The sequence below is a fragment of the Arctopsyche grandis genome, chromosome 5 (genome assembly GCF_051622035.1).
Source record: "Arctopsyche grandis isolate Sample6627 chromosome 5, ASM5162203v2, whole genome shotgun sequence".
Classification (NCBI taxonomy): domain Eukaryota; kingdom Metazoa; phylum Arthropoda; class Insecta; order Trichoptera; family Hydropsychidae; genus Arctopsyche; species Arctopsyche grandis.
The window spans coordinates 9,723,407-9,744,306 of NC_135359.1; the positions used below are offsets into that span (position 1 = coordinate 9,723,407).

Genomic DNA, 20,900 nt, shown 5'->3' on the forward strand with positions numbered 1-20,900 from the left:
GCGATGCACAAAACGTAATTCGTAATCACTTCGCAATTTGTAATTCGTAATTTCTAATTCGTGCATCAATTTCTTTCCGAAACCAGTCGATTCAATATCTTTAACTTTATTTTTATTCGTGTTTCAATTCCTTTTCGAAACCGGTTCGGTGATTACTAGTCAAATGTGAACCTGTCACAGGACTGTCGCTGTCGTCATATCGCTTTGGACTAATTAATTTATTAAAAGTAGCATAATGATAGTAAAGCAATACCACTTGCTTGGTAATTATACAATTTCAATTTTATGCAAAGTACTTCAAATCGCCGAGTGTTATTAGCATAAGATGAAATGTACAATAAAACAAAAATAAAAAATTATATATATGCACAGTAAATACAATGATTTATTATGTTTTCAACACATTATACATAAACATATTCTTGAATATATATTATTTGGTTTGATTTTTAAATGCTTTTTATTATTACGAAATTATGTTCACAATACATTTTATATCTACATATTTTAATAGCTACTGATCTACTGATCATTTTCTATTTTACAATTTTATTTTATTTGGTTAGTAATCATAGTATTATATTATTCTAATGTTAATGCACAGCATAATAGGAGAAAGAGCTCAAAAACCTATTTACAATTGAATATATATTATAATATATAGATGACATATAGAAAATGTTTTACAATGTAACAAAGATAAACGAATAATGTTACCGACGATTTATTTATGTAGATGAGATGTAACAAGTTCATTATAAAATGACGAATTCACTTTTAGATACTGTCCATATTAAAGATGAAGCCGATGGCATAATCATCGCTCTTGTACAAACATGCATAATGAATCTCTGGCAACGTCCCATTGGCTCTGAAGCTGAGAAACGAAAACGACCTTCTTTTTTACAAATAATTACTATTGTAACAAGTGAACATAAATAAAGGATCCTCTTAGTGTTAGTACACAATCAGTGTTTTCGTAGACCTCCCCGCGGTACATTTACCGCGGTGAATTAAGATTAAATTTTGATTTGACATTCGAACTGTCAAAGTGAAATGAACGCAAAAGCGATTGCCAACCTTCTCGGATGCGAGCGATGCGAACGTCAGATGGGCTGACAGATGCCCGCGAACTCCTCGCGAAGACCACAAACAACTGCCACGGCCACGGCCACGAGGGCCTTTGGCTCGAACATATGTCTAGTCGATAATAATAAAAATTTCGTAAATAAAAAGTATTTGGGAAAATTTTTGTTTGTGTGACCAATTTTAAATTTTTGGGTGTGACCAGTTTGAGCGTGTGACCAGTTTTCCAGTGTCCAGTTTTAGCGTGTGACCAATTTTCTCGTGACCAGTTTTCTCGTGTGACCAGTTTTAGCGTGTGACCAGTTTTCTCGTGACCAGTTTTAGCGTGTGACCAGTTTTCTCGTGACCAGTTTTAGCGTGTGACTAGTTTTTTCGTGACCAGTTTTAGCGTGTGACTAGTTTTCTCGTGACCAGTTTTAGCGTGACGGGTGATCACGAGTGACCGATCTAGAGCGACCAGTTGTCCTGTGACAGGTTCACATTTTACTAGTAGTCCATTTACCTCGAAACCACCCGTTGAAATCAACTCGCGAACGCGCGTTGGATGCGTTCGTGAACGTTCGGGAACCCTCTCTCGCGGGACAAAAAACGGGGAAAGGAATAACGCGCGAAATCAACGCGCAAAACGCACACACTCACATTTCGACTCACACACACGGTGTTCGCGGCCGCAAACGATGCGAGTGAAGAGCCCGCATAATAATAATAGAAGGGCCCTTACGAATAAATAATTGTTGTCAATATTACGCGGTACGCTACAACGCACGGAATACAATCGGATTAATTTACTTATAAAAATGTATCCCATGTTGTTGATTGTTTGTTTTTGAATGCATTGTGCAATTTTTACTGATACTTGCCCATCTTGCAAGTAGTATAAATAAACAGAGAACTTTTTATCGGACATACATCGAGCACCAAGCATCAAATACGACTGATGCTAAAATCATTTAGGATTGTCTGTGGACAATCGTCACTTGACAACAATATGACGCCCAAAGCCACTTCTATTAATATAACATTTCTCTGTTAAATACCCTGTGAGCGGCTTTCAAACGTTGAAATTGTTTTGTTTCCATCTGTTTTAAAGGAGCGTCCATCAACATTTTATTGCTGCTTTTATCCCAAGTAAAATAAGAAATATTAATTAATTGATTTTTATATTTATTTAATTAACGCTATAACATCCGCTTTTATATGTATAATAATTAAATAAAAAGTCGAACTACGAAGATGAATTAAGTAGTCAGTGGTATTGTTACCCTACAAACGACGGGTATGCAACTCGAAGTGTATGTTGTTTTCGTGCCACGGACGACGAATCTAAAACTGTGTAGACACGTACGAATATTTAAATAATTGATTTAAATATGTACGTAATTACCTTTACCAATCTTTATACATAAATAAACGGGTCTACCTCACGGCACCGAAAGTTAAAAGGTCGAAAAAGCAAATATCGGAAGGCAAAGATCGAAAATCGAAAGATCAAAAAAAAGGGTGCATGGTAACGGTACTATGTATATATGATATATATCAGTAGCAAACGGTGAAATTATCTCTCTTTTTGTCATACAGCCTTGTTTAATGTGCGCGCGTAGGATACGGGAGGAAAAGCCTGTTCCTCTTGTTCCTGTTGTATCCTGCTCGCGCAAATTAAGTGAGGATGTATGACGGGGGGAGAGAGACTTTTACCGCACGCCACTGATATATAATATATGTATACTAACCGTTTTTCATATGTATGCATGGTAAACGAATATTTTCGACTTTTTTACGGTCACCCGGTGGGGACACATATGACGCATAATTGTGCTGCTCGCCACACAGCGTTAACAAATTCTTCCAGGGGTCTTCCTGTCAAGCCTTCCTGGTATATATATCTCGTAAACGGACTACTAGTCATATGTAAATCAGTCACAGGACAACCGGTCGCTCTAGATCGGTCACACGTGATCACCCGAACACTAAAACTGGTCACGAGAAAGCTGGTCACACCCTAAAACTGGTCACGAGAAAACTGGTCACACCCTAAAATCGGTCAACCAGTTTTCTCGTGACCAGTTTTAGTGTGACGGGTGATCACGTGTGACCGATCTAGAGCGACCGGTTGTAATGTGACCGGTTCACATTTGACTAGTAATCAGCGAACCATATACTTGAAATCAAAATAAAACTATTTAAACGTGTATGCATAAATAATGAGTAGATATCGATTTATAGAAATTTTTTATGGACAACTCAATAATAACCGATAGCATTATATTGTGTAATTAACCGTCAATTATTTTATTCCAAATAGCTATACATTGCATACCTTTAAATCAGCGGTTTCCAAACTTTATGCTACTACGCCTCCCTAAAAAAAAATTTTTTTTTCCGCGCCCCCCTTCATTTTATTTTTTAATAGATATAATAATATAGACACGTTTTAAATCATAAACTTTTATATAAAAATAATGAACACTACAATAGACAGAATTATAAAAAGGTTTTGCTATAACATAAATTTATACGAACACGTATATTTATTTTTATATTAAATTACTTATTAAACTACATCTAACACATCAAAATTTAATGCGAAGGATGTTTTTGTTTATTGGCACAAAGTTTATCAAATCTTGGGGGCAATATGGAGAGTGCCACTCGTAATTCCTTTTCGACTATTAACCTGACTCGATATTTGGTTTTCATTGCAGCTAGTGCCAAAAAGCCCGTTTCGCATAAATAAGACGTTCCAAACGGTAGAAGCATTTGCATTGCTTTGCAATACAAAGATTCATACTCTACACTAAGATTCATCCAAAATTTAATTATGGTTTCATTTTGAAACTTTCGTTTTAGTGAGCTATCGCTTTTTCTTTTTCGATGGTTGTCAGCTCGAATTCGTCTTCTTCATTGTAGATAGTTAAATGGAATGGAGGTCTTTGAAATAATTGGAAAAATGCAGCACTAAACCATCTATGTGGTCAATAAAAACATTTTTACTTGCTTCAATATTGGCTGTGGACCAGAAATCTTTGGAAAATGAAAACATATCCAACTCATTCTTTTGTAAATTTGATTTCATAACTTCAACTTTTTAATGAAAGCTTTTACTTTGTCTTTTTGAAAAAGTGGATGTATTTGTGATCTATTTAAACCGCTCAATTTTCCAAAAATTTCAACTTAATAGGCAAGTTTAACAATAAAATATTTCGTTCGACCATAGATGTGCCTCTTCATGTTGGTTTTCTTCGAGAAAGAAAATGAAAGAAAAATAAACATTCATGCATTGAATTTTTACTGTTAACCCTTTGGCTGCTACGAGGTTTTTCAATGTCCAAGCGAAAAATGCTAACATTTGTAATTATTTTGAAAAAAAATAAATATAATATTTTTTTTTACATACTTACTTCGCCGAACACTCGTAATTTTTATAATACTTTATATACATTTTTAAGAAGCAGTCGTGGACTCGTGCTCTCTCTTTCTGTCTTGCTTTTACATGCGTGCGTGCGAAAGAGATACCTACATATATACACTAAATAAGTTTTGACGATTGTTTTCCGAGGCTTTATTCTTTTCAATAATCTATTTTTAGATATCGATGTATCCTTACAACATGCGATATATTCGAAACAGGTAGCGGTCTCTCTCTCTTTCTTTCTTGGTTTTAATTGTGTACGTATGAGCGAGACACACAAGGATGCGAAGTTTCTAATAATCAAATAATTTTTCAACATGTATCATAAACATTTTGTATGCATTTCAGTTGCATTTGATTGATTGCATGAATTCGTGACGTCTCGTGACCTATATAATTGAAAGCGGATTTCTATTGTTTTTTGCCATTTATTTTAACTCTGCAAAATGATATTGGACAGTGAAAGTGATGAAAGCGAAATAATAGCTCCTCGCCGAGGAACTCGACAAATCAGCAGCTCTACTGATTCTGAAAATGAATTTATCGATAATAATCAATTCCCAAGCAATAACTCCTTATATGACATTGACAACGAACCCGAAATTTACTTTGATGATGAACCCGAAATTGAAGAGCTTTTATTTAAAAAATTGATAAATATTTATAAAGCTTGATTGAAAAATGAATATAAATACGTATATAAAAAAAATGTTTCGTGCCACTGATGCGCTGGTGGCTCAAAGAAAGTATTGAAATACGACAATTAATGACGTCAACAACGATCGTCGTAGCAATCTTCGCCGATTTCAAAACAACGATTTATCGTTGTTGTAGCAGTCAAAGGGTTAAGCTACGATATGAAGTTTTATTTATTTGTAGACATTATGGTATGAAAATTATTTTTTTATTAAAAAGTTTTGGCGCCTCCCCTGGCAATTGTCCGCGCCTCCCCAGGGAGGCGCGCCTCCCAGTTTGGAAACCGCTGCTTTAAATAATAAAACTGATTTCATACGTTATCTTAAACTAATGTTAAACTTTGATCCTGGAAACTAAACAATTGGTAATATGAGTGAAGAGTTCTATACTGCACGGTATCTTTTAATCTGCCATTAACTATATAAAAATGACAAATATTATAAATAAATATCATCCTTTTCTCATAATCATATCTACCGTTATTCGATTAAATATAACAAACCATAAATATAAACAGTCAGCCGAATTCTTTAAATATGAAAAGAGAAACAAACTAGGTGCTGTGAATAGCACCTAGTCTTACAAATAAACAGCGCTCTGCATAAAATGTGGTAGCACCGCGGAGTATTTTACAAATGGCAGCAATATGCAACTTGACTAACAACCGACAAATAAAAGTATACAAAAAGAGATAAAAAATTAATATCATTTAACGGTGAGTGCCGATGTGACGTCAGGTACCCGAGATTATCAGCTCGCGTTGCAGAACAGACGGAAATTGGTGTGGAGAACAAATACGTAGTCGATGAAAAAATCGTTAACTTCCTAAATCTGGAACTATCGGACTATAACTTTTAATAGATTGTTTTAAAACTACATAACGTTACAGATAGGGCTATTGTGTATTATTGAAAAACGTAAAGGAGGTATGTAAAAAGGTCAAGTTTGTTGTATTTTTAAAGTAATGTTTTGTAACCTTTGCCAGCTTGAATAAGAATTGCGGCAGCAACCATTATGTTTCGAGATCTTGGAATCATCTATTTTGATCCTATTGTAACTATTGCCTGTGTACTATTTTGTTTGCATAATTTAGATGAAATTGTCAATCCAAGGTGAGCTGGCGAAGAGAATATTAGGATTCTAAGTGAAATTATTAAGTTCAAAATAAATGTGAATGATTTCAGAGATAATATTGATAATATTTTAAGAGATATATTATTAATATATGTAATTGCAAATAGCTCTGCAGAGGCGGAATGAGGATTTTCGCTCATGAATACTATTTGTTCAGAAAAAACAGGGAAAATTTAAGTATTAGACACATATCAGACTTAGGGCCGGGCCGCACCATAGTTGCGCGACACGAAAAAATGTATGGAAATGTGTGCGAAAAACAAGTTGACGGGTGTGGCATGTCCCATCTACCTGCATGCATTGGTCTGGTCGCTCGCAAGTCGCACGGTGCGGCCCGGCCCTAAATGAACATTCATTTGATATATTTGCAACTGACTTCATGGGATTCCACACCATTCGTTAAATCATAGCTCAGAAGTCACCATAACTTTCGAGTGAAAATCAAAACACTATTTGGAATGAATCTGATAAAACCAGTACGAATGGTCAACTTACATTTATTAGATGTAGTTATACGTCAAAACTTATTCAAAATTCTTTGTAACGGTGAATTAAAATGTAAGGAGCACCTTCTGGATGACTTGAAAGTGAACACCACAACCAGGATGAGTTGAAAGTGAAACAAAACGAAAGTGCACCCCATCGGGTGAGTGACGAGGGTGGGACTGCGCACCACAGTTTGGACACCACTCTCAAATTGAGCGGCTATATAATACGAAGAGGTGGTTTCCAGCGAGCGACAAATGCACCAACATCCTCCGACAGTGGATTGGTCAGTTCTGTGCAACGGTCATGTTCAACCCAACACTCTACCACAAGGCCAACAGTCTTCAGCGTCGCGACGCCACCGACGTCCTCGACAAATATCTACATCTGGTCGAGTGGAGGAAAGATGGTAAAGATGTGGTGCTGGACGTCGGATGCGGAGAGGGTGACGTCACTATTAACATCTTGCTGAAAAGGCTTCCGATTGATTTCCACTCTTTGACCGGTGGTGATTTGTCCGTCGAGATGGTGGACTACGCCAAGAACATCTACGCCACTGATAAAATTGATTTCGTTCTCATGGATATCGTGGCCGAGCCCAAGCCTGAACACATTAATAAATACGATCATATATTCTCGTTCAACTGTTTGAACTGGGCACAGGATCAAGCGTGAGTTTTCCAATGGCAATTCCTTTCATCTAATATTTCAATCATAATTTATATCAATTAAAAACAATCGAAATACATTTTGCAGTATTTTAATTAATTTTCTAGGTTGTTTTTTAGCATTTGAATTATTACTAAGATGAGTCTAATTTCAGTCCTTCATCTAAGGTTAGCTTAATTTTAAAAAATTAAATCAATAAATATCAGTCCAGTTCTCTTGTATTTAAATATTAGCAAAGTGTAAATACAACCACACCGTCTATACCTAAAGTGACTATACGTCGCGTTTTGAACGGGACCATCCCTTTTTGAGGTAGCCTGTCCCGTTGTCCCCAAGCACATCTTCGGGACGTCGTAATATCCCGTTTTCAAAAATAGAGTATATTTATTGAATTATTATTATATATATATATATATATATATATATATATATATATATATATATATATATATATATATATATATATATATATATATATATATATATATATATATATATATATATATATATATATATATATATATATATATATATATATTTATATATATATATATATATATATATATATATATATATATTATATATATATATATATATATATATATATATATATATATATATATATATATATATATATATATATATATATATAATAATAATTCATATTCAATATATATATATATATATGTATATGTATATGTATATGTATATGTATATGTATATGTATATGTATATGTATATGTATATGTATATATATATATATATATATATATATATATATATATATATATATATATATATATATATATATGTATAATAATTCTAAATAACAAACTAAGGAAAAATATAGACTTTTTAATTTATTTTGACGTATCACTGTGAAGTAACCAAAATCAATTTCGAATCATAGTCTTAAACACGAAAGAGCGCGCACCCATGCGCTTATGGCAATTAAGTGGTTAAATAACACTGTTCGACTTTTTTTTGGTTCAGAGACGAGATATGACATTTATTATAGATCTATGCCCAGTAAACACGAATTTGGTAATAAAAAATGTTGATTGGCTCGAGATTCGGAGATATATGTGTTTTTTAAATCGCGCGATTTTTCTATATCTTGGTGTTGTTCGGTCGATGTCTCAAAATCTGTCAATTTCCTGTTCAAAATAAATATTGGAATCTATGGTCGGGTATTTTAACTTTCATTTTTAGTACTTTTTAGCTTTCAAATCTCTAAGTAGTCGTTCAGTTCAAATCAAAAGTAAAAATTACGTATTTTTAATTGGGATTTTTTCCCACTGTTAATACTATTTTATATTGAGTTTTTTCTATTGAAACATGTTTATTGGGATAGTGTTCTGGTCACACTATTTTTTGTTTTCGTTTAAAAGGGTTTATTGGATGTTTTTATTAATAAATAAAAACTATGAAAAAATACACGTTTTCTTGAATACACATACTATTACGTAAAAATTGGTAGATGTCCCGTTTTGAGGACAAATATTAATGTTCACATTATCTATACCTCCCTTTATACGGCTTTTCGCTATAATTTATTGTGATCATATACATGCATAATTAAAATGACAAAGGAACATATCTTCTAGCGTATGCGGCTTGCTGCTGGTGCACTGCATAATAGAGGGAAGATTCTGATGTAGCTAAAATGCAGACAAAATACATTTTTTTTTATTCATATTTAATTGACTTTCTCTAGGCTTACCAACTTTTCATCGGGCCCTTCGTTTAGGAAAAAAATTCGACAACAGTTTAGAACGAATCTAGAAGCTTTTTTATTCTAGAAGTTAATTTTTACAGATTTTTATGGGTGTATTTTTTCAAGTTTTGTACTTTCAATTTTGATTGAATCCAAATCCCGTAAAAAATCACTCAACGTCTTTTAATGGACGTAATGTCTCAACGATAACGTTAATTTAGATCCATTTATATTTTGGGAAATAGTACTCTATATTGTTTTCAACTATTTTTGAACAAAATTCTTTACATAACAATAAAGAGTTTAACGTATGGAATGTCTGTTCCATCTAGTAATACAGTCTATGTATTACAGGTCTTCTAGTATCATTACCGTTAAATTTCATAATAAGAAAAGGGATTGTTAACTTTTTAACCAACTCGCGAGCTTCACATATAATTGTATTTAAATCGGAATCGTTAATAGAATCTTTGATTGCTAATTGTAAAGTAGCAATCATAATCTGTATTGTGCTGAACATATATTTAACTATGTATAATTCTATATTAAATATAAAGCGACTATTTTTCAATAAATAATAAACAATCTCCATGAAATGAATATATTTTCAGATCTGCTTTACGATCAATGTACAATATGCTAAACGAAACGGGCGATTGTGTGATAACCTTAGTAGCGAAACATCGTATTTTTGATATATGGAAACTTATGTCGGAAGATCCAAGGTGGGAACAGTACATGAGAAATACCGACAAGTACATATCACCATATAATAACTCCTTAAACCCTGCTGTAGAATTTAGGAAATTACTACTTGGAGCTGGATTTAAAAATGTGAAAGTACAAGTTAAACATAAAACGCACGATTACATTGGAATGAAAAATTACCGAGGTACTCAAAAAAATATAATAAAAGCAATACTGAATATAATGAATCATCATATATATTAAGATGTTTTAAATACATATTTCACACACAAGTATAAAATTAATTTCACACAGTTTATTTTTCTTTTCATAGATTCTGCAGCAGCAGTTAACCCATTCTTTAAAGATATTCCTAAACATCTGCATGAAGAATATTTGGATCATTTTATGTATATTACAGGTGAATTGGGTTATTTAGAGGAAGACAATAATGGTCGTGAAAAAGAACTTATAAAAACAAATTACAGTTCCTTGCTTGCATACGCCTCAAAAAGATAAATAAATCATAGGTTTTTGATCAATTACAATTCAATAGATAAGAATGTCTGCTGTTTATTAAATATATTTACATTCATATGTATGTTATTGTCGTAAACTCGAGTTTTGATATAAATATTGAATAATAGGTAGAATAAATTTTATAAAATCTCAATTCTTATTAAATTTGTTAATGATTTTTTATTTGTTATATTATGTATAAAATCAACCACATTTGTTATTTAATGAAAGTAATGCATCCAATAATGAAAAGAAAATATTTAAAATGTTAAGATTTTTTTTTTAAATTTTACTCAATTGTAATATTTGTATTATAGATCTGTAAATAAATTTATTTTATATTATTTGAATCAGAATCATCTGAGAAATGTACGTTATTACTGTATCTAAGTATTTTCTGTCTGTAACAATTCCATGCACATCCTATCATAAGTATCCATCATATCTTGAAATTCCAACAAATTGCTAGGTTGTTCTTGACCAACTTCATTTGTCTGTTTCATATATGTATAAATAGCTTTGATATCTTTATGATTTGATATTTTAAGTGCTTCTGCAAATCCTTCTTGCCACTCTATACATTGTTGAATGATCGAAACTTTTAAATTTGAACAATCCAACAGCATAAAATTCACCTAAAAATATTATGACAATTATAATCATTCTGACTCAAAAGTACTTAAAAGTATAAAAATATTAAAACGATTACCTGGACAGTATTTTCTTTCATTTGAATATCATTCGCAAGTTCCACATAACGAATAACGTCTTTGTCAAATTCTTTAGATGAGGGCTTTTGTGATACATAGTCTTGTAAAAACTCCTTTCTAGGAATTTTCCACACATGTTTAAAATTATTCCAACTCTCCAAATGCATATCAACAATTTTCAATCCTTGCTCTAATTCTAAAAATTAATATCAGCATTGGATAAAAAAAAATCAAATACAAAAATATCTAAATAATTATAGTCATTCGGTACCGGTTATAATGAGTTCTTGATATTTCAGACATTCAATGTCTTTTTCAATTATTTTATTAAAACTTGGGAGTCCATCATTTGGCAATCCAAATTGTACACACAATCGTGGAATAGTGCTGAAATTTTCTATAATTCCTTGAAAAATTGAACAAAACAGATTAAAAATCTGCTTCCGGTCAGGAACAAGACATATTTGTTCATTCATAATTTTTAAATTCACATTCAATAATGGTGTTGGTTCAACAATACCTTAAATATAATCATTTTTATTCACAAAAACTATGAATATTTTATTTTTTATTTGAAAAAATATACAAACCATCTCCAGTCAAATTTTTGTACATATTTTTCATTGTTGTTCTGACATTAAATATTAAAGCAGTTTCTAAGAGATTATCAAATTGCAAAATATATTTCAACCAATTATATGGTATCTGAAAAACAAATTGTATTTACATATATTGAAGTAAATATATAAAGGCACGCTAAATTTTAATCATTGTATTATATATTATACCTCGTCAATAAATTCTTCAAATCCTTCAAATACAATGACAATGTATTTAATAATATTTTTATAAATTAACAATATATTATTTATCGTTGATTGCATCACATTTTTTATTTCTTTTTGTAATACATCAATATTAGACAAATTAAACATTCTATACATTATCAAAGATTTACTGCAAATATCTTCTATCCATTTCACTATTCTCACGTTACATATTTTATATTTATTCAGAATCAGTTGGATCTAAAATTCAAATTACAAAACATGTTAAATATTTAATGACAATAAAAAATAATGTGAATGATTTTAATAAATTACATAATTGAAATAATACTAACAAATTCGACGCTCTTGATACAATTTGATAAAAATGAGTCGGAATCAACTGAATTCCACTTAAATTTTAGCATTCCATCACTTATTTTTGTTAAACATTCCTGGAATTTATCTAAATTTTTAACAACATACTTACAGAAGAATGAGATAATGTATTCAATTCAACATTATTGTTGAACTCAATATAATGATAGCGTATTCAGTTCTATATTCTTGTCGTACTCATTACATTTTTATTTATTTTTTAATGCGGTATTTGATTCAAAATTTTAATTTAAGGTGTTTTTCTGCCATACACTTATTTTATATTAGTTTCAAGTAATATATGTGACAAAAACAATTAAATTAATCAAAGAAATGTAAAATAAAAATTGTATTAATGTATGGACAAGTTTAAAATTTAAAGATGAACAAGTGCTCATTCTATTTATTCACTGTCAATTTATTGAGAGTGAATAAATACAAACAATGAGTAGATATCGATTATTTACGTTTATAGAAATTTGCTATAAACAAATCAATAATAGCTGATAGCATTATATTATGTAATTAACCGTCAATTATTTTATTCCAAGCATCTATAAATTTTATACAACTGTATAAATCGTTATAGCTGTAGGCGGGGTAGGTAGTGTTGACCGTATCCCAGCCTAACGAAACACTGTTGTGCTTGTTTTAAGTTGTTTTATTGTTTGCCTAAATATTGTACAAGTGTATTAGAATATTTGAGGAAGTTTTCTCGAAACGGCTATTGGCTGTTGACTTGGTGTCGTGATGGCCGCTGGATCTGCAACGTGTCGTTGCTCTGGATCCGGCTATGTTCAGATGTCTCTGGATATGGCAGTGTGTTGCTGGCTCGGCATTCGGCTGAGTTGCAAGCGTTCTTCCATTGTAGGGTAGTGTAGTGGTAGCTGTTCAGATGCTGGATGTCGACTGGTCCGCTGCTGTGTGTCGACTCTTGTTGCTGTGGGTCGACTGAAGTTGTTTGGGATGGACCTCTTTTTATATGGTTTTTGAGGATCCACGTGACCTGTGTTTGGCGATTGATTCCAAGAAGTGCACGTGGTGTTTACGTGTGCAAGTTATGCGAGGAATGTGGTTTGTTGTTTAGGGTGGACGTTTCTCGAATGTTTGGCGTCGTTCCACTCGATTTAGTTTAATGGATGCAGGTGTTCTTCGTGTCGTTCTGCTTGGTTTGTTGGGGTGGAATATGCTCGAATGTTTGGCGTCGTTCCACCCGATTTAGTTTAATGGATGCAGGTGTTCTTCGACTTGGTGTCGTTCTGCTTGGTTTTTTGGGGTGGAATATGCTCGAATGTTTGGCGTCGTTCCACTCGATTTAGTTTAATGGATGCAGGTGTTCTTCGACTTGAGATGACGTCAATGGTTGAGCGTGAGAAAATGTATTCTCCGTCGCACTAGATGTTTCGATGGCGATGACGAGATTCCTACATAACTAAATTGATTTCATACGATATCTCAAACTATGATCATGGAAACGAAACAATATCACGGTAACTTTAAATGTGCCATTAATTATATAAAAATGGCAAACATTACAAATAAATATCGCCCTTTTCTCATAAATATATCTACCGTCATTTGATTAAATATAATGTCGCGGCTCTACGACATGGTCGCTTACCATCCTGCGAGTTGAGACTGTAGGAATCTAGCACAACTTGTGCTAATACGAATCAAAACCAGTGATCACATCATCGATCCTGTACAAACATGCATAAATTAAGGGCAACGACCCTTCGACCTGTAGAGATATAGCACGACTTATGATATCACCTATTTCCCTCATCGAACTTGATCTGTACAAATGACATCTCGTGTCCTCTTCTCGTACACGAAAGTTAGCCGTGGCCGAAATACTTCGTCCAGCTTACCCATAAACGCGATTCGACTCGCTCCAGATACGCAATCACGAGTACACGGGAAATCCCAAGGAGCTACGCAACTACGCATCAAACATCGAACACAAAGGAAGACCTCGACCCCGTCTGAATCTTCCAGAACATGATCTCACCAGCCCAGCTACGCGTTGCTCAAGCAACACATTTATAAACCAGTGCATCGTCCCCAGATGCCAGTGAGCTTCAGGAACTCGACCTAGCTCGTTCCAGTGAATCCTTTACCTACTTCGCTGTACATACAAAAACACCTGTATTAATCGAGTAATAAAGATCCTCTTCAAAATTCAACTGAATTTCCATAGGCTGGGAAACGGTCCAAAACCTTCAACCCCCCTATAGACCATTCCAGAAGAAAGAGTTCATCGTTCGATCGTAAACGAACGAAACCCCACAGTGATGTCACCAGGCAACCGTGACACGATGTCCTGAAAAGTCGTAAACTCGTGGCAGTCATTAACGCATGACGTCCTGGCACACTGACCCCAGAGCTATAAATCACACATGTACCGAGCACGCGCCTCGAATATAGGTCAACACGTGTCTTGGAAACGAAGACAAAGCGCGCGGCACGCTCCAACCCAAAACGTATATAAAGCAACGCAGCAGCTCGCAATGCCAGAGTGAACCAGATCAGATTACAACCAGATCACTTCTCCGAAGCTCAACCTCTTCGTACATACAATAACCACTGTAACAATTGAACAAAAATAAACGATCCTCTTACAAACACAAACGGTGTTTTCTAAGACCGGGACACGGTCAACACATCTGTCCCGCGTACTAAATGACCAATTCGGCCAATGTTGGTCTGCTGCTACTTTACTTCCTTCCCGCCCATCACATTAAACAGTCGTGCCTTAACAATTCCGTCGTTTCACTTCACACGCCCCATAATAACAAGCCGTAAATATAATAAATCAGTCGAATTCTTTAAATATGAAAAGAGAAATAAACCAGGTGCTACAAATAGCACCAAATTTTACAAATAAACTACGCCCAGCATAAAATATGCCAATCAAATGTAAAGTGGTAACACTGCAGAGTATTAAAACTTGACACTGACAGTGACACTAGCAACCGAAAACACATTGAAGGTATCCAATAAGAGATAAAAAATTAATGTCATTTAACGGTGAGCGACGATGTGGCGTCAGGTATCCCGAGATCATCAGCTCGCGTTGCAGCTGCAAGCGGAAATGGGTGTGGAGAACAAATACGTAGTTGATGAAAAAATCGTCAACTCCCCAGATCTGGAACTATCAGACCCAACACCGGATGTACACTCGCTCTTCATCCAATTCAACCATCGCTTCTTCTGGGGTCGACTGGCATCCGTAGTCGTACGTTGGAGTAAACGGATGTACTCTTGTGCCGGCATATGCAGGTTACTTGTAAACATACTAAGTATTTCCATTTAAAAAAAATGACAAGTTTCGTCTATACTGTATTCAGTTAGAAGGGAATCTAGTAGTTGCATCCAATTTACATTGCAATGTATTTCCGAAAACTGTCACTGAACAAACCGAATATAAAATTTCAGGTATAAAGGCCGAGAGGGTTTCTGCGATATAGCTTTGAGCGAGCCACTATTAAAATTGAGACCTCGGAAGAATTTAGTCGAGACGCTGTTACATGAAATGATTCATGCGTACTTATTCATCGCTGATAACGATCGAGATAGAGACGGACATGGACCGAAATTTCACGAACACATGTACAGAATCAACCGTGAAGCGAACGTTAACATCACCGTCTATCATACGTTTAGAGACGAGGTATTCAGCTTTATTCTCTAGTATTGTACAATCTTATTGTATTCACTATATTTTCTGTTTTATTATTTTACAGGTTGATCTTTATAAAACGCATTGGTGGAGATGCGAAGGTCCTTGTCGAGATAGAAGGCCATTCTTCGGAACTGTTCGTAGATCTAGTAACCGCGCGCCCGGACCGAACGATTTTTGGTGGCAAAAACATCTTAGCAGCTGTGGTGGAAATTTTATTAAAATCAAGGAACCGGAAAAAAATGCGCCTAAAGCCAAAAATACCTTACCAAAAATCAAAAATACCCCGCCTGAAACGAGCAAAGACATCAGAACGTTTTTCGATAAAACCAATAATGAGACGCCCAAAAATAAACCCAATATTGGACCAAATAGATCTGCAAAAAAGTTTAAACCAAATGAACCAGTAAAGAATCCAAAAGTATCATCGGTTACTAAACGCAACAATGAAAATTTGAATAATGTAAATGTAGCATCAACTGCATCTCGACCTTCGACGAGCAATGCAGTTCTAGAAACTGTAAGAAATCATTGGTTAAACAAATACAACCAAACAACTGAAAGTGTGAACAAAATCAAAACAAACAAAGGTAATGATAATCAAACAATAAAGACTCCGACCCAAAAATCAAAGAATCCAACCAATAAACCCTCTGAAAAGAATTATAAACCCACACAAGGTGGTTTGGTCGACACGTATAATACAATTATTCAAGATTTATATGGCAAGGATGTTGTGTTGAAACCAGAACATTTCAAATCGCCTCCCGTTGACGATTCTAAAACATACTATTCCAAATGCCCTGTTTGTGATATCTCCATATCTAATTCCTACTTAGAAACTCACATTTCCACTTGCATCGAAGTTGCACTGCTTAATAACAACACCGATTTCGAAGAGCCTACTCCAGCTGCAGTTGTGGATCTGACGCATCTGAGCGAATCTCCGCAGAAATCCAACAATAATCTCAAAACCTGTCCGACGTGCAATGAAAAAATTCATTCCGACTTTTTCGATGAGCATTTAGAAGACTGTTTAAATAGAACATTTGCCGAAGAGAGTCTCCATGTATTCGAGTCAGACTCCGATCACGCAAACACTTCAAAAGCCATCTATTTATCCGACGATGACGATGAAAAGAACATTGATAAAGGTATCAGTAGATCTAGTACTGAAATGCCTTGTCCGTGTTGCTTAAATTTCGTTGAAGAGTCATTAATGAATTCTCATCTCGATATGTGCCTCTCATAATGTTATAAATTTATGTAACTATAGTTACTCGTTTTGATTAATGTGCCATAATGAACATTACTTATTAACTTAATTTTTAAAAAATTGTATTATAATTTTTTTGGACATATATTTTATAATAGAAATAAAATAAATATATTTTAATTTTATTTGAATCACTCACATTAATTAGAGGCCTAAAAAGAGCTACTTCTTCTTCCGATAGCGACGTCAGAATGCGATTGTAACCTGTGACAATCAATAAGGAATCTTCATACACAAATTTTACTTCGCTGATATTCGAATAGACCTAAAACATCAATATATAAAGAATTCATCTTAAAAAATTATATAAAAGTACAAGTAAATATAATAATTCAAACATTAAATTATACCCGTAATACATCAGAAGGTATTTCAAACTGGATATTTTCCCAATGATACGACTCCTTACACATTCTCATAGTATTCCTGAACAAATAATTATTTTGTTTCATTAAATGATCAGTATTTCGTTACAACCTTAAGATTTTCTTTATTCATACCTGTCAAAATTACACTCTAATAATCCCGCTTTAATATTGCTGTAACATATTAACATTCTATTCAAACCGTGCAACGAGTCATTGTCTATAGAATTCTGCATAACATTTAATGATTAATCAATAACTAAATTCAATGCCTTTGTTTATACAAGTGACTACATTTGTACATACTTTCCATGAATTCCAAATTCGTAACAAACACTCGTCAATTGTTATCATCACCTTTTTGTATTCATGTAACACGTCTGCAGAATTGCTGCATGTTGGCATCCAAATTGCCGTATCCATAATCTATAAACGGTTACTGTTAATAAGTTTCTTTAAAAAAATGTTCATCTTATTATAAAAAATGTTGGAAAGACCTGCTTTATGTGAAGCAAATAATTTTTACAACTATATAGCTGTAATGCTTGACCAGCGTAGATTGGCATTCCGGCCGGATACATATCCCGTTTACTCACCATATCCTGCTTTATCGTTTCTATTTCATTTAACAGTAAATTCCACACCTAAAAATATATGGTAAGAATATTACATAGTATTTCCAATAGGCGAAAGCTTTAACTTACATAAGCAGTGTTCTGTGTAAGAAAGCTATTGAGGTTTCCCCTTTTCAAATAGTTGAACGTTGAGCCGAGAATTTGAACAGCTTCTTCTACATTGTTAACTTCTTGGAAAAGTGACAACACTAAATTTTCTATCAACACCTTTCATAAAATAAAATTTTCAACATATATTATAACCAATAGACTTCATTTAAATAATGAAACTCCTTAAAGACATAACCTCAAAATCAATAAGACAGAAAATACTATATGCTTTTGGAGCTATGTATCTAAGAAATTTAGCTGTATAACAAAATTTACTTCAATATGCTTCGTTGTATTGCGAAACTCTAATATATTAGTGTACCAATCAACTGCATGTACATTAAATATGTCTTCTTTTGCGTCTTCTATTTTCTTTAAGGCAATACGAAACATATATTCAATGTTTCGACATTTCTTTTCAAACTCTTCTCCCTTTGTTCCACCGAATCGAGGCATATTAATCTTCTCTACTTCGTCAATTCTAATTAATAATGAAAATTACGTTTAAAGTTTACTCAAACGAGACATTATTTTCATTCATATAATATCAACACAATACCTTCCGAAGATAATCATTCCGTTGCAAACTTCCAACATGTCAACACATCTCTGCACAAATGTATCGATATAATTAAATATAATCTCTGCATCTAGATTCCAGCTTTGAGGCTTTACAGTATTATGAGCGTCCGATACGGTGTTGTAAATATCTCTGTAAATTTTGCAGCACTCGATACATTTGTGAAGCTCTTCAATTGCAGTTCTAGTCTTTCCGCTGAATAGATCGGTCAAGTTTATCCATTGCGTACATTGTATGATGACTTGATTGCTCAGATAGCTACACAACTTTGTCATCTTGGCGTCTACATTATAATATGGTGACTCGGTCCATACGAAGCGGAATAAATTCAGTATGTTTGAAATGTGTGTTGGTAACTCATCAGGACTTTTAGCCGTCACCATTAGTGAACAGGGATCCTTTAATATTTGGAGATATTCAATGTTAGAAATGGTCTCGGCCATACTCTCTTTGAGCTCATTACAGAGGTATTGAAATTGCTTTATGTACGAAGAGTGTGCATTTTTTAATATGTTGGACAGATGTATCACATTTTCGTTTTGTATTTGGTACATTAAACCACTTAAGTTTTCATCTAAAATTATTTCATAGTATAAGTATGATATTTAATACAAGTTTGATTAATTTTATTCGACTCACGTCTATAAATCCAAAAATTCAGCTCATCCAAAGGACATATAAGTTGCTTCTGAAAGGCGATTATATTCGAATCTTCTAAACATGACTTTATTTGTTGAATCCAATTTATAACAACATTCTCCAAACGTTTGACTAATTGCTCATCACCGCTGGCTTCATCTACTGTTTTGTCAAGACCTTCACGAGGAACATATATAACAGTCTGTCCTACTGTTTTAAAATGCCTATCAGTCAATTTTGCTAAAAATTCGTGTATTTGTCCATTCAACTTATTTTTTACGCCTGTTATTCTTTAAGGAAATTACCAAACTTAATCTACATATAAAATGAAATAAATGTCTATATAAAATACAATCTAAAAGGATACTATTCGGCCACGTATTCATGGATTGCAACACAGGTGCGTACACAATCTCCAATATTTTAAGAAGGGAACCTTCAATGCTTTCAACAATCGTGCCAAAAATCATTTCATCATAAAAGTTATCGACAGAGAATATCATATCAGGTTGACGTAAGAAGTATGTCATATCATAAAAAGGCACCCGCGGTATACACAATGAAGCCACCAACGTATCGTCATCGTAATAAATGCACAGAATGATGTTTTTAGGCTCCATAAAGTACTGTCTGATCATTTCTATACACGTATCATTCCAATCAGCATCTTGGAGACAATACAGAGTCGTCATACGTTTTGTATAGCTGACCAGTTGATCGAGCTCACTATCAGTGTATGATGGCTTTTCAGGTGTTTCAATTTCAGCTAGTTCTGCCAAAGCTATCCGTTCCTTTTCTGTGAGTAATAGAATGTTTTATTAATGTAGTATACCACCGTAAATGTCCATTTTTATTTTTAAATGTCAAACCTCGTTCTTCTTCAGAATCATAGCTCAAATCATCACTCCAAGCAATCTTGTTCTTTTTACTCCTTTCAGCCATTTTTCAACCATCAAACGAATTCGTGTTTGTGTTTCAATATATATTGTATATTTCATTGAATAAATAGCGTCCCTAGCAACCATGCTGTTTATATGTAGATCGTTTGTTACAATGTATTCAATCCTTGTCTCAATTATATACATAAGGGCTGGGGTGGTCGCCCCCCCCCCTAGATTTGAACGGGACTATCCACACATTTTAATGTATTATTATGAATTAAAATACTAAAATACTAAACCAACAAACCAAATATCTTTATATATTTTTAAAATTATTTTACTATTAATTTTATTGATAAAAATATATAAATAAAAACTGATTAAAAGAAATAGTTCATATATGTATGTACACTAATTTTTATATAAAAATTCATATATACTAATTTTTTAATATAATACACCCCCCCCCTAGAAAGTCATTCCTTACTGTTCAA

The 20,900-nt window shown here is 33.5% G+C and overlaps 3 protein-coding genes across 3 annotated transcripts; 2 read left to right on the forward strand and 1 right to left on the reverse strand.

Moving 5' to 3' along the window:
* The first annotated feature begins 7,065 nt into the window (after nt 1-7,065).
* LOC143911539 (juvenile hormone acid O-methyltransferase-like) lies at nt 7,066-10,766 on the forward strand. Its single transcript, XM_077430440.1, has 3 exons — nt 7,066-7,482; nt 9,809-10,089; nt 10,219-10,766. The coding sequence occupies exons 1-3, from the start codon at nt 7,118-7,120 to the stop codon at nt 10,401-10,403; spliced, it is 831 nt and encodes a 276-aa protein (XP_077286566.1). The 5' UTR covers nt 7,066-7,117; the 3' UTR covers nt 10,404-10,766.
* Nucleotides 10,116-20,467, reverse strand: LOC143912310 (uncharacterized). The gene is made up of 17 exons (XM_077431593.1): nt 20,395-20,467; nt 19,878-20,321; nt 19,526-19,765; nt 18,866-19,460; nt 18,583-18,787; nt 18,286-18,423; nt 18,079-18,225; nt 17,888-18,007; nt 17,717-17,811; nt 17,567-17,642; nt 17,356-17,481; nt 12,237-12,335; nt 11,902-12,141; nt 11,704-11,818; nt 11,385-11,633; nt 11,113-11,309; nt 10,116-11,038 (listed from the first exon to the last, which is right to left on the reverse strand). The coding sequence occupies exons 1-17, from the start codon at nt 20,465-20,467 to the stop codon at nt 10,790-10,792; spliced, it is 3,408 nt and encodes a 1,135-aa protein (XP_077287719.1). The 3' UTR covers nt 10,116-10,789.
* On the forward strand, nt 15,174-17,578 carry mh (DNA-dependent metalloprotease SPRTN). Its single transcript, XM_077430439.1, has 3 exons — nt 15,174-15,540; nt 15,697-15,931; nt 16,005-17,578. Exons 1-3 carry the CDS (start codon nt 15,299-15,301, stop codon nt 17,190-17,192), a joined length of 1,665 nt encoding a protein of 554 aa, XP_077286565.1. The 5' UTR covers nt 15,174-15,298; the 3' UTR covers nt 17,193-17,578.
* Nucleotides 20,468-20,900: the final 433 nt, after the last annotated feature.

Bases quoted from the DNA above. Each gene is read 5' to 3' on its own strand.
- mh (XM_077430439.1), top strand. From the start codon at position 15,299: ATGTGGCGTCAGGTATCCCGAGATCATCAGCTCGCGTTGCAGCTGCAA. The intron at 15,541-15,696 runs GTTACTTGTAAA...ATAAAATTTCAG, and splicing joins TCTTGTGCCGGCATATGCAG to GTATAAAGGCCGAGAGGGTT. The intron at 15,932-16,004 runs GTATTCAGCTTT...ATTATTTTACAG, and splicing joins ATCATACGTTTAGAGACGAG to GTTGATCTTTATAAAACGCA.
- LOC143911539 (XM_077430440.1), top strand. From the start codon at position 7,118: ATGTTCAACCCAACACTCTACCACAAGGCCAACAGTCTTCAGCGTCGC. The intron at 7,483-9,808 runs GTGAGTTTTCCA...ATATATTTTCAG, and splicing joins AACTGGGCACAGGATCAAGC to ATCTGCTTTACGATCAATGT. The intron at 10,090-10,218 runs GTACTCAAAAAA...TTCTTTTCATAG, and splicing joins TGGAATGAAAAATTACCGAG to ATTCTGCAGCAGCAGTTAAC.
- LOC143912310 (XM_077431593.1), bottom strand. From the start codon at position 20,467: ATGGCTGAAAGGAGTAAAAAGAACAAGATTGCTTGGAGTGATGATTTG. The intron at 17,643-17,716 runs GTATGAATAAAG...TTATTTGTTCAG, and splicing joins TTAGAGTGTAATTTTGACAG to GAATACTATGAGAATGTGTA. The intron at 11,819-11,901 runs GTATAATATATA...TTTGTTTTTCAG, and splicing joins TTGAAGAATTTATTGACGAG to ATACCATATAATTGGTTGAA.